Source organism: Leopardus geoffroyi, chromosome B4 (assembly GCF_018350155.1).
Source record: "Leopardus geoffroyi isolate Oge1 chromosome B4, O.geoffroyi_Oge1_pat1.0, whole genome shotgun sequence".
Lineage (NCBI taxonomy): Eukaryota > Metazoa > Chordata > Mammalia > Carnivora > Felidae > Leopardus > Leopardus geoffroyi.
Window position 1 is genome coordinate 24804034 of NC_059341.1, and position 13094 is coordinate 24817127.

The following is a 13094-nucleotide window of genomic DNA, read 5'->3' on the forward strand; positions in this document are numbered from 1 at the left end:
CCACTTCCAGACCTGGCTCTTAAAAATCTCCCTTGAGATTCTCCATGCCCTCTCCCTATAACCTCTTCTTCTGGCTGGATGTAGGAGATCCAGTGGAGGACTCTGAGGTCCTATGGGATGATGGAGCCACTAGACAGAGGATCCTGCACTCCTGGAAGACTAAATGGAGCAGAATCATCCTCCCCCTTGCTCTTCTGCCACTATTATTGGACTGTGATATGCATGATGGATAAATGTTATTGTGTTAAGCCTCTGAAATACTGCAGTACTTGATGGTAGCAGTTAGCCCACCCTGCCTAATGGAACATTCCATTACATTCTTTTCAGAATCATCTTACCTGTTCTGGGCTTTTCTGTAGGACTTTTAGTTAGTTTATAAAGTTCTTCAGAGTCCTATGGAGATTGTAAAAGGAGTTATATTGTACTTATGGATAATTTGGGAAGAATTTTCATCTTTATAATTTTGGATATAACTACCATATGTCTATTTATTCTGGCCTTTCATGTCCAGATAAATTTTATAATTTTTCTCCAAAAAGATGTTAAACATCTTTTGTTTTTAGAACTTTGGAATGTATTGCTATTGTGAATATTTTTTTCTATTACATTTTGTAATATAACTGTTGTTTTAAAGCATCATTATTGATTGATCTTATGTTCAACAACTTTACTGAATCCTTTCTTAGTTGTAATAGTAGTAACTTCCCTTAGATTTTCTATGTGAATAACGTATCACCTGATCACCTGCAAATAATGTAATATTTACTTTTTCTTTCCTGATACTTAGATCTCATTTATTTTACCTAATCTTGTTGCATTAGTTAAGACTGTCTTATTCTCTAAAAGTTTGTAGTTTTTCTTTTCATGTTTAAGTCTTTAATCCATCTGGACTTGATTTTTTTATTTAAAAAATATTTTTATTTGTTAAACAAAAAAATTGTTTTTTTAACTGTACATCCAAGTTAGTTAGCACATAGTGCAATAATGATTTCAAGAGTAGAAACCAGTGGTTCATTCCAACAAGTGTCTTCCTTAATGCTCCTTGCCCATTTAGCCCTCCCCCCACTCACAACCCCTCCAGCAACCCTCTGTTTGTTTTCTATATTTAAGAGTCTCTTACGTTTTGTCCCCCTCTCTGTTTTTATATTAACTTTGTTTCCCTTCCTGTATGATCATGTTTTTTATCTTAAATTCCACATATGAATAAAGTCATATATTTGTCTTTCTCTAATTTCGCTTAGCATAATACCCTCTAGTTCCATTCACATTATTGCAAATGGTCTGGACCTGATTTTTGTCTTCCAATATTCTAATAGGAAACTATAGATTTTGAATATTTATCTTATTCACCTTCTCAACTCTTACAGATTATTAAAACATGTAGTTTTCCTAGTTTGAGTAAACTACAACTCTTACAATTTCAATAGTATTTTAGTTTACTCAATGCTATTTTTCTAGACAGACAATTCTATCTAAAAATAATAATTTCTTTCTTATATTTATGCCTTTTTTTTTTCCTGTTCTTTTGCATTGGCTATGACTTTTAGACATATGACTGGAATCTCTGTCTGCTTGGGGTGTCATACTAAAATACCATACACTTCGTGGCTTAACCAATGGAAGTTTATTTCTCATACTTCTAGAGGCTGGGGAGTCCAAGATCAAGTTGCTGGCCAATGTGGTTTCTGGTGAGAGTTCTCCTCCTGGCTTACAGGTGGCCACCTTTTGGTATGTCCTCATATAGTGGAGGGAAAGAGCTATGGTGTTTCTTCCTCTTCTTGTAAGGGGACTAGCCCTAGTAGATTAGATTTCCACCCTTATGATCTCATTTAACCTTTATCACAGGCTCTGTCTCGAAATAAAGTCACATTGAGGTTAGGGCCTCAACATACAAATTTTGGGGACACAAACATTCAATTCATAATAGATGGCATTTCCAAATCACTCTCAAGGGTATTTTTTTTCTCATTTTGTCTTTTTATCTATGTTAGATTTTTAAATGTTTACCTTTTTATATATTTTAGGTAGAATTATAGGTTGTTCACATAAATGGAAGGCAGCTTAGGAACTAATTCATCATATTCATCATTGTGTTTCAGTAGGAGTTACCAAATCTGAACCAGCACAGCTATATGAATGAGCTACTTTTAAATACCTTCATCTGAATAATCTCAATTTTCTTTCTCAAGCTATTCTCCTTGATTGGAAATCCACACTACCTGCAAATGGAAATTGGACATAAATCACGGACAGAAAATTCTTATTCATCCTTACTAAAGACCAACATGTTGTAAATTTGCTTACTACATAAATTTCATGAAGAGTTGTCAAAATGAAGTCCTAGATTAGAAATAAACACCCAAGTCTGTTTATAAGTATGCATGACTAAATAGATTGGATTTGAAAAGAATAAAAAAAAAAAAAAGTAGGGGAAGCAGATTATTAAAACATGTAGTTTTCCTAGTTTGAGCAAACTACAAAAATTGCTAGTCCCTTACACTTTTGGTGTCCTGGAAAAAGTCCAAGATCTAAAGCAAGAGTTTTTTGGACTGACTCCTGGCTCTGCTTACTTACTAAATTGTGGGTTCTTGGGCAGATCCGTTACCGTAGACCTCCATTTCCTCATTCGTAAACACCCTATAGCGTTTGGAATATGTGACACTGCCTTGGCAAACACCAGGCACTCAGTAAAGCGGTAGTCTTTATTACCTAAACGACATTTGCTTTCACATCCTTGACCTCAAAGTCAGTAAGCAACCAGGAGCAAAAAAATTACACCCCCGTGCTCCAAGTCACACCAGTCACGTTACCACACCCCTGAAAAGACCACTGAGGGTCCCTCTCGCGGGAAGCGGATGTGGCATTTTGAAACAGCTGAGGGCGACGCAGTGCGAAGGCAGGATTTCCGCCGCATCGGCTCGAGCTTCTGCGGGACAGAGAAACCGAACCGGAACAGGGAAGAACGCCAGCCTCCGAAGGGTATCCGGAAGCGCCACAGAGAAGGGGGGGCGGGCGGGGACTACATTTCCCACAAGTCCACGGGGGAGGGCGAGGGGCGGGCGTCGGGGACTATACCGGACGGGTCTTGCCCGGCAATGCCAAGGTAAATGCCGGCAGTGCGGCTCAGAGGGAAGAGTAATTTACCGTCTGCGCTTAGATTACTGCTAGTAACCCGCCTAACCCAACCCGAGCTCAGAAAGGCCCTGGCGATTTGAGGACTTCCGGGCCGCAAGACTCCATCTCCCAAATCCGTATTAGTCCTCCCCACGCTGGGCCTGGGGGTTATTCTAGGTGCCTGAGGTTGCAAGGCGTTATGGTAGACAGTTGAAGGCCCACGGTACCCGTTTTAGGGTTGACAATCCGTACTGGTTCCTCAGTGCCCCCTCCCCCGACCCCTGCCTCCTATTAAATCGGGCTGAAGTTGGGCTATGCCCGGCTTCCAGGGACAAGATGTTAGTGGTGGTGCTGGGGAAGGTGCCCTCCCTTCCCCGGCCCAGGCTAGTGGCGGGCAATCTTCCCTACTCCTTTGGTTAGATTACTTTCGGACGTTCGTAGCTCCAGGCGGCTAAAGCTGTCAAAGGATGCGGATCAAGTATTGCTAAACACTTTCATCCAAAATCTCTAATTCTTTCATCTACCCTTGAGGGTACTGTAAAATTGCCAAAGGAGAGGCTAAGTAACTTGCTCTAGGTCACAGAACTCGAATGGCAGAACATAATGTTCGCACAGAGCCTATCTGGATCTAAAGCCCTTTGCTTATGTCCCATCACCTTCTTCAAACCTTAACCTAAGAGGGCAGGAGGAGCTGTGGACGGTAGGGTTTTTTTTTTTTTGCCCAGCGGTACCGACGCTTTGGGCCCAGGCGAAGGATCCAATCCCGCGTTCCCTGTGTGCTCCCACAGTCCCGCTGCACTGGCACAGACGCGGCGGTCCGGCCTGTTCAAAATAGCGAGGACCCGGCACATCTCACTTCTCTTCCTTGGCTTCTTCTCTGGCCCTACTCCGGGGACCGACTGCAGCGCGCGTCGTCTCCTCGGACGCGGCGAGTGGGTGGAGTCGGCTGCGCGGCAGCGGCGGCGGCAGCTAGTGGGTCCTTTAGTGGCTCTGGGGCGGGGCTCCGGGGAGGGCGCGGACGGACCCACGGACCCTGTCGGGATGGGGAGTGTGGCTGCTCCGCCAGGGTCCTGTGGGTGGGAGAGAGGCTCCGCGACCGCTGGTGGCCGGAGTCCCTCCGTGTTGTGCTAGAGATGCTTTTCCTCTCGGTGAGTTGTTTTTCTGTCTCCGCGGGGCCGGCTCCTCGGTCTAGGTCACGCCCCGGGGAGGAGGAAAGAGCTGGGCCACCTCGGTCTGTGTGGCCTGGATAGGGCAGGGCAACGGGGAATTGACCAGCTGCGTGGGCCTCCTCCCTTTGGGCATGTTGATCCGCGGCTGCGCTCCATGTTCCAGTTTCATGCAGGCTCTTGGGAAAGCTGGTGCTGCTGCTGCCTGACTCCAGCCGACAGATCTTGGGACCGGGACCGGGGCCGGCGCTGGCGGCTGGAGATGGCGGACACGAGATCCGTGCACGAAACCAGGTTTGAGGCGGCGGTGAAGGTGATCCAGAGTTTGCCGAAAAATGGTAAGTGCGCTGGGCCCCCGCTGAACAAGCCTCCTGCAGAGGCCCGAGGCCCCAGTTTCTTAACCTCGCCTCCTTTAACCTTATTTCTGCTTGTAGTCTTGCTTATTTAACCTACTTCGTTTCTGCGTTTAAAAGGAGTGTAGTTGAAGAAGTAAAGAATGTGAATTAATTACCTGCTCAATTTTCAAGAAAAAGACAAATACGTTATCCAGATTTTGAGTAGTTTTTGTTGAAAACAAAGTCTGCCACTTAATGACTGCGGATTTGGGTATGTTTAAAAACACACACACACAAAAACTGGGATGGGTAGTATGCCTGGTGTGCATCCTCTTAAACTGTACTGTTTAAACCTTCCAAAAACTTTTGATGTGAAGGGAGAGAAAGGAAAGAACAGTAAATCATTTGTAAAATGATTTATTTTAATAAATATATATATACTTAATACTTTTTTGTGTGTGCTATTTTCTTTACACTAGTGTTCTCTTTCTTATACTTATATTGGGCCTTCCTTGCAGTTTAGGAGAAAAGTCATTCCAGTTGTTCTTGTGTCATTTCTCAGGCTGTTTTCAAGATTTTTCTCTTTATCCTTGGTTTTCAGCAGTTTGACTGTGATGTGGCCAAGTGTGGTTTTCTTCAAATACACCGTGTTTAGAATTTACAGAGCTTTTTGAATTTGTAATTCTATGGGTTTGGACCAATATTAGGAAGTTTAAAGCCGTTATTCAAGTATTTTTTTCTGTGCAGAAGTTTGGGGAGGGGGACTTTTATCTTTTACTTCATGTCCTCTGCATTATATGAATTATTTTTCACAATAAACTTGTATTTTTTTAATGTTGCATTTAAGCGCTGTTACTGTGCCAGAATGTAAAATTCACTGAATACTTCATTGATATATTATTATAGTATTTAATATATTCTACTTAATTGATTTTAATTAATCATCTGTTGGCTTCGAAATGAATATTCAACACCACTTAATAAAAATTCATAAAGTGCAGATTTAGAGCGTTTTGAAAGCAAATAGACAGAAAATAGTATTCCCTCTGTAATCTCAGACATCAAATTGGAGTTCATAGGAGGGGGTTGAAAGATAAGAGTGAATGAACAACATCTAAAAAAATAATATAGGAACTTATTTAGCTGTTGATTTTCTAACTGCCTGATTAAGAGAGTTTATAGAAAGGCATCACTGTAAGAGTTTTACATAAGTTGTATCTTTATCCTTTTTCTAAACCACACATGTTTATAATTTTTTGAGAATTGTTAAAGGTAGAACTTGATGTCTCTTGTCTACTATCTTTGTTGATATATATTTTGTATTAAACCCATGTAAATATAAACTATTCACATAACATTTAAGAAGCTATCACAAGGTTAAGGTACCCTGGCAAATGGCCTGTGTTGGATGATATTCAGTGTACTGTTATCCCCTGAAATTAAATTGATATTAATTGAAGCTGGAAGTCTTATTATAATGAATTATTAAATCTTTTAATAATTGTACTCTTTAATTGGTATAGTCTGCCCTGGACTATTTTGCAAAGGGTGAGATCTGTTTTTTTGTTCCTTGTTGCTTAATCTTTATTTAAGGTCTGAGGTTATAATGAATCCTATAGCATCTATGTTTGGTTTGCCCTTGACCTTTACAAATTTAAATTCTTAGGTAACATTTTAAGTACACATGTCAAATATGTTATGGGTGAGCAAGCACCTTAAGGACAGATTATACTTTATCTAGTGTCTTACAGAGTATATTCAATACATTAACAGTTTTTGCTGTAATCTATTCTAATGTATATTTCACTCACCTTAACAAATAGACTTTTTTTTACTTTTTAAAGATTTTTATTTTATTTTTTTTAGGGAGAGAGCGTGTAAGTGGGGGAGAGGGGCAGAGGGAGAGCGAGAGTGAGACTCTTAAGGAAAGTATTAAGCAGGCTCCACACTCAGCACGGAGCCTGACTTGGGGCTCAATCCCAGGACCCTGGGATAATGACCTGAACAAAATCAAGAGGCAGATGCTCAACCAACTGAGCCACCCAGACACCCCAACAAATAAACTTTTAAATCTTATTTTGACTTGGGGCGCCTGGGTGGCTCAGTTGGTTGGGTGGCCAACTCTTAATTTCGGCTCATGTGATGATCTCACAGTTTGTGGGATTGAGCTGTGTGTCAGGCTTTGCACTAACAATACTGGAGCCTGCTTTGGGTTCTCTCTCTCTCTCTCTCTCTCTCTCTCTCTCTCTCCAAATAAATAAATAAATGTTAAAAACAAATTTTTAATCTTACTGTGACTTACTGAAGATATTTTGAGATGAGTCTCTTGGTGTTTTAGATTTGTGTTATTTAAGTAGGCAACCGTTTAAAAAATTTTTTTTCAAATAAAACTATTTCTTTTTTTTTTTTTTTTTTTTTTTCAACGTTTATTTATTTTTGGGACAGAGAGAGACAGAGCATGAACGGGGGAGGGGCAGAGAGAGCGGGAGACACAGAATCGGAAACAGGCTCCAGGCTCTGAGCCATCAGCCCAGAGCCCGACGCGGGGCTCGAACTCACGGACCGCGAGATCGTGACCTGGCTGAAGTCGGACGCTTAACCGACTGCGCCACCCAGGCGCCCCAAATAAAACTATTTCAAAGCTTAAAAAAATATGTAACCCTTTTAACTGTAATTTTCCCATTTTTTTAACCTCTGGTATTTAAAGGAGGACAATATTATTGAAATAATGTCTAATAGGTACTCCTAAAGGAGCATATATTATGTAGATAATAGTTACTGTGATTTTGGAATTAATTATTCATTCCTGGTAAATCCGAAACACCACCTCTCAGCTTATCTGTGTTGTAATTTTCACAATGTTTATAAACTACTAATTTTTTATTGCTACACATTGTGTGTTTATTATGCAATCTAGAAAGTTTATAAAATATCTTTTTATAGTTTTAATTTTTATTATAATAATTTTGATATAAATGTAATATATAAACACATTTAATGTAAAAACAATTTTTTTATATATATATTTTCAATTCATATCCAAATTAGTTAGCATATAGTGCAACAATGATTTCAGGAGTAGATTCCTTAGTGCCCCTTACCCATTTAGCCCATCCCCCCCTCCCACAACCCCTCCTGTAACCCTCAGTCTGTTCTCCATATTTATGACTCTCTTCTGTTTTGTCCCCCTCCCTGTTTTTTATATTATTTTTGTTTCCCTTCCCTTCTGTTCATCTGTTTTGTCTCTTAAAGTCCTCATATGAGTGGTGTCATATGACATTTGTCTTTCTCTAATTTCACATAGCATAATACCCTCCAGTTCCATCCACATAGTTGCAAATGGCAGGATTTCATTCTTTTTGACTGCTGAGTAATACTCCATTGTATATATATACCACATCTTTATCCATTCATCCATCAATGGACATTTGGGCTCTTTCCATACTTTGGCTATTGTCGATAGTGCTGCTACAAACATAGGGGTGTGTGTGCCCCTTCGAAACAGCACACCTGTATCCCTTGGATATATACCTAGTAGTGCAATTGCTGGGTCGTAGGGCAGTTCTATTTTTAGTTTTTTGAGGAACCTCCATACTGTTTTCCAGAGTGGCTGCACCAGCTTGCATTGCCACCAACAATGCAAAAGAGATCCTCTTTCTCTGCATCCTCGCAACATCTGTTGTTGCCTAAGTTGTTGATGTTAGCCATTCTGACAGGGGTGAGGTGGTATCTCAGTGTGGTTTTGATTTGTATTTCCCTGATGATGAGTGATGTTGAGCATTTCTTCATGTGTCTGTTAGCCATATAGATGTCTTCTTTGGAGAAGTGTCTATTCATGTCTTTTGCCCTTTTCTTCACTGGATTATTTGTTTTCTGGGTGTTGAGTTTGATAAGTTCTTTATAGATTATGGATACTAACCCTTTATCTTGTATGTTGTTTGCAAATATCTTCTCCCATTCTGTCGGTTGCCTTTTAGTTTTGCTGATTGTTTCCTTTGCTGTGCAGAAGCTTTTTATTTTGATGAGGTCCCAAATGTAAAAATTTTTAAAACACAAATAAAAAAAAAGGAAAATGATCTGTATACTTACTATCCAGAGATATTGTCTTTAAAATTTTGATGTGTTTCCTTTTATTCTGATTTTTATGTGTATGAATACTTACTTTGCAAAAATGGATTGTACTGGATATGCTATTTTTAAACTACTGTTATTTTCTCACTTTATAATAGATTGTGAAACTTTTCTCAGTCGTTTATATTTTCATACCATATAATTTTTAAGGGCTGTAGTTATAAATGATCCTGTTGTGTATATGTATCATAACAATTTAGTCAATTATTTATTATAAAACATTTGCATTCCAATTTTTCTCTATTATTAAGTATTGTAGCTTAGAGCACTCATTCATACATTTTGAAACTTTTATATAAAGACTGATTTGATTATCAAGAAATTGATGTGGTCAAAATTACAGAGGTAAGAAGTGAGAAATCTATTTTATCTTGGATTCTTTTTCTACCACAGCAGACATTGGTTCACTTTAGCCAGACTTCCTATTCACTGAGAAGTTGAAATTTGACCAAAAGGCCTTGAATTTCTTAATGTTGAGGTTTTATTAAGCAGAGTGTACATTTTTTAAGTCAGAGGAGTAAAGCAACAGACAGCCATAACGTTTGTTTCTATAAGACAGAAGTAAATGATTGTACTGTTAATGAAATATTCAAATATCACTATTAGTATAGCTAAGCTGATTTACAGCCTTGGTATCAATTGAATTCTCCAGGTGATTTATGTTTAATATGTCTCCAATAGGTTCATTTCAGCCAACAAATGAAATGATGCTCAAATTCTATAGCTTCTATAAGCAGGCAACTGAAGGACCCTGTAAACTGTCGAGGCCTGGATTCTGGGATCCTATTGGAAGATATAAATGGTAATTTTATATAGAGAGCTCTGAAAGAAATTTTATTTTAATGACATAATTATCATATGACTTATTTATGTGGTTATGTGTTACTCTGTGCATAAGGTGTTCTAACATACTGGATCCAATTTTTATCCTCCATGTGCTTTTAACACAATTTCATACAAATAGAGAAGTCTCAGGGAAGAGAGGAAAACAATAAAACCCAAAGGGGTAGGTGCATCAAAAATCATTTTCAGTTAGTCTTTCCTTTTATGGAATTTTTTTCATTTTCTTATACCAAGAGCAACTCCCAAACTCAGTTAAGCAAACAAACAAATAAACTCTCCTGCCTGTTTTATCTGCAGGGAAAAGTAATGACTTTTACTTGTCAAATGACACTGTTTGCTTTGAACCTTTAGATGATTCCTAAGTAACTAGGAACATAACTCAGGTACTACTGTGCTAACTTTTTATCTAAGCTGTCACTCCTTCCCACTGTACTTGAATAGAAATTTGATTTTTTTTTGAAATTTGATTTTTAATATACTTTAAAAAGTTATATCCATAGCTACCTCTGTAACATAGAAGGTACGTTATGAACAGAGTATGCTAATCGGTGAAGCATGTCTTAAGAGCCACACATTTTGATGGCTGAATTTCTTTACCCTGAATTGAAAGTCCTTAAACTCCTTTGAGGATTTGTTAGCACTATACTTTCCTCTAAGTTCTTTATGAATGGTCATAGATAATAGGTTAAATGTAATAGCAATATGGTATTTAATCTGTTTTAAGAAAATTGATTTATTTACTTTATAATTTTTCCTCAGAATTGACCATTGGTAGATATCAACTGCTTCTGGAAAAAATACATAAAAAGAAAGGTTTTCATTTTAGGCAAAAATTTCAAAGGTCTACAGTAAAACCATGGTTTGCGAGCATGATTTGTCCTAGAAACATGCTTATAATCCAGAGCATTCGTATATCAAAGCAAATTTCAAGAACCATTGGCTTAGTTGCAATCATGTGACTTCGGCATCACGTGCTACTCATATTGCAAGACATCACCCGTTTATCAAGTTAAAATTTATTAGAAATGTTTGCTCATCGGGGCACCTGGGTGGCTCAGTTGGTTGGGTGTCCGACTTCAGCTGAGGTCATGACCTCATGGTTCATGGGTTTGAGCCCCGCGTTGGACTCTGTGCTGACAGCTTGGAGCCTGGAGTGTGCTTTGTGGATTCTGTCTCCCTCTCTTTCTGCCCCTGCCCACCTCATGCTCTGTCCCTCTCTCTCTCAAAAATAAATAAAACATTAAAAAAAAAAAAGTTTGCTCATCTTGCGGATGAGCAAGTTACTCGCACTCCAAGTTTTACTGTATTCTCATTGTCTGTAGGTTTAAAAATTGCCTGTGCTTCACATTTTTGTTTTTTTAGAAGTAGGAAACCATTTCTATTTTTTGAGTGTATACATTAGATTCTTATTTAAAGTAATGGAAATTTTAAACTCAAACTCCTGTTCTTTTTTTTTTTTTTTTTTTTAATTTTTTTTTTTTTTTCAACGTTTATTTATTTTTGGGACAGAGAGAGACAGAGCATGAACGGGGGAGGGGCAGAGAGAGAGGGAGACACAGAATCGGAAACAGGCTCCAGGCTCCGAGCCATCAGCCCAGAGCCTGACGCGGGGCTCGAACTCACGGACCGCGAGATCGTGACCTGGCTGAAGTCGGACGCTTAACCGACGCGCCACCCAGGCGCCCCAAACTCCTGTTCTTTTAAAACATGGCTGTGATAGTTCATTTCATATAGTCTTCTAAAATGTTCCTTTCTGTCATTGCTGTTTATAATATAAAACTTTTGAAGAGTTCTTAGCAAATATTTATCAATAGTCTATAGTATCTGCTCTATAGTGATATAATATAGTTTATATAGTTTATAATCTATAGATGGGCTATTACTACTTTTTTTTTTTAATTTTTTTTTTTTTTCAACGTTTATTTGTTTTTGGGACAGAGAGAGACAGAGCATGAACGGGGGAGGGGCAGAGAGAGAGGGAGACACAGAATCGGAAACAGGCTCCAGGCTCTGAGCCATCAGCCCAGAGCCTGACGCGGGGCTGGAACTCACGGACCGCGAGATCGTGACCTGGCTGAAGTCGGACGCTTAACCGACTGCGCCACCCAGGCGCCCCTGGGCTATTACTACTTTTAAATACTATTTAATTTGACAGTTTATTTCCTCTGATATTGTTCTTTAAGGTGGTACATTTAAAGAGATCCTTTGGAAACATATTACCTTTGCGTAGGCTTTAAGTAGAGAGCCTGTTTTAAATTAATAACCATATAGCATTGACTACAAATTGTATTCTGAGCAATTGGAAAACAGGTATTTTTTTGTTATTTGAATATTTCCATTTCTAGGGATGCTTGGAGTTCTCTGGGTGATATGACCAAAGAGGAAGCCATGATTGCGTATGTTGAAGAAATGAAAAAGGTAGGGGAAATAATTCCCAGTAGAAAATATTCAGAGCAGGTCTAATTTAATTTTGTTATCAGGCAAATTAGCTGCTTTAAGGAACAAGGAGATTATAATATGTTAGAATACAAAACCTAAGTTATTGAATTTATTAGGGTTTTATCTGTCTCATCAAAGTTCATCTTTTTTTTTTTTAATGTTTATTTTTGAGAGAGAAAGACACAAAGTGCAAGTGGGGGAGGGGCAGAGAGAGGGAGACACAGAATCAGGCCCCAGGCTCTGAGCTGTCAGCACAGAGCCCAACATGGGGCTCGAACCTACAGACAGTGAGATCATGACCTGAGCCGAAGTCGGACGCTTAACCGACTGAGCCACCCAGGCGCCCCTGTTTGATAATTTTAAATAAATTGTCTTTAAGCATAAAGAAAATATTTAAAAAGGAATAGTTCTTTTGCCAGATGATTCAACAGTGTTAGTTCCTGTTTGGTCAATTCAGACTCATTTGTTTCATTTTGTTTTAATCTCTTTCATACTACTCAAAGCTGTGCACTTTGTTACATTTTCATAATTTTTATTCAGTGGACTTGGTTTATCTATAACAGAAGGCAGAGTTTAGTCCTTTTGGCTGTTAACCTTATCAGTAATACAACAACGAAGCCTTTCAAAAGCAGAAAGACAAAGAAAATCTAAAGCCTTTTTGGTTTGGTAACCATTCCTTTTCTTTATTTTAAATATTACAATTTTAAGGACACGCTTCTATAATGTAAAGTTGAATTGACACATTAGGTAAAATTTACCCATTTTTCCTGTCCAGTTTGATTAATTAATGATGTAGCCACAGTTTAAAGTGGGAGGGAGATGGATTTAAACTATACTGCTGCCTTTTAACTGTCTTAAGATACTTCCACTGTGCCCGTAGATTTCTGTAACTACTTCTCTAATTAAAATAATATACCGGCTATTTCCTTTCAGACTTTTAAAATTTCATTTTTCATACTGTGAATATAATAAAGTTTATAGTAAACCTTTAGAGGTAAATCTGAAAATGTTAGGATACCCATTGGTTGAAAATTCGATTAGTCTTTTAAAGTATTTCCAGAGTTTT

At 38.6% G+C, this 13094-nt stretch overlaps 1 protein-coding gene and 1 long non-coding RNA gene across 13 annotated transcripts in view; one reads left to right on the plus strand and one right to left on the minus strand.

Moving 5' to 3' along the window:
* Positions 1 to 1605: 1605 nt before the first annotated feature.
* LOC123591957 lies at positions 1606 to 3027 on the minus strand. 2 transcript variants are annotated; one of them, XR_006709514.1, is made up of 2 exons: positions 2816 to 3027; positions 1606 to 2219 (listed from the first exon to the last, which is right to left on the minus strand). It is a non-coding gene; the product is annotated as an uncharacterized LOC123591957 (long non-coding RNA). The 2 variants fall into 2 exon arrangements; XR_006709515.1 differs by having other exon boundaries at positions 2575 to 3027.
* Positions 3028 to 3040: 13 nt separating this feature from the next.
* The window catches only part of ACBD5 (acyl-CoA binding domain containing 5), a 46548-nt gene continuing 36494 nt past the window's right edge, over positions 3041 to 13094 (plus strand). For 2 of the 11 annotated variants that reach the window (XR_006709517.1, XM_045466663.1), the window contains exons 1-4: positions 4103 to 4262; positions 4447 to 4618; positions 9428 to 9548; positions 11935 to 12007. Coding sequence is in view for 6 of the 11 variants with exons in the window: in XM_045466663.1 (XP_045322619.1) it covers positions 4248 to 4262; positions 4447 to 4618; positions 9428 to 9548; positions 11935 to 12007 (381 nt within the window). In the remaining 5 variants the exon portion in view is untranslated. Of the gene's footprint in view, positions 3104 to 4102; positions 4263 to 4446; positions 4619 to 9427; positions 9549 to 11934; positions 12008 to 13094 lie in introns of those variants that run through there. The other 9 variants (XR_006709519.1, XM_045466666.1, XM_045466668.1 and 6 more) reach the window with 8 other exon arrangements.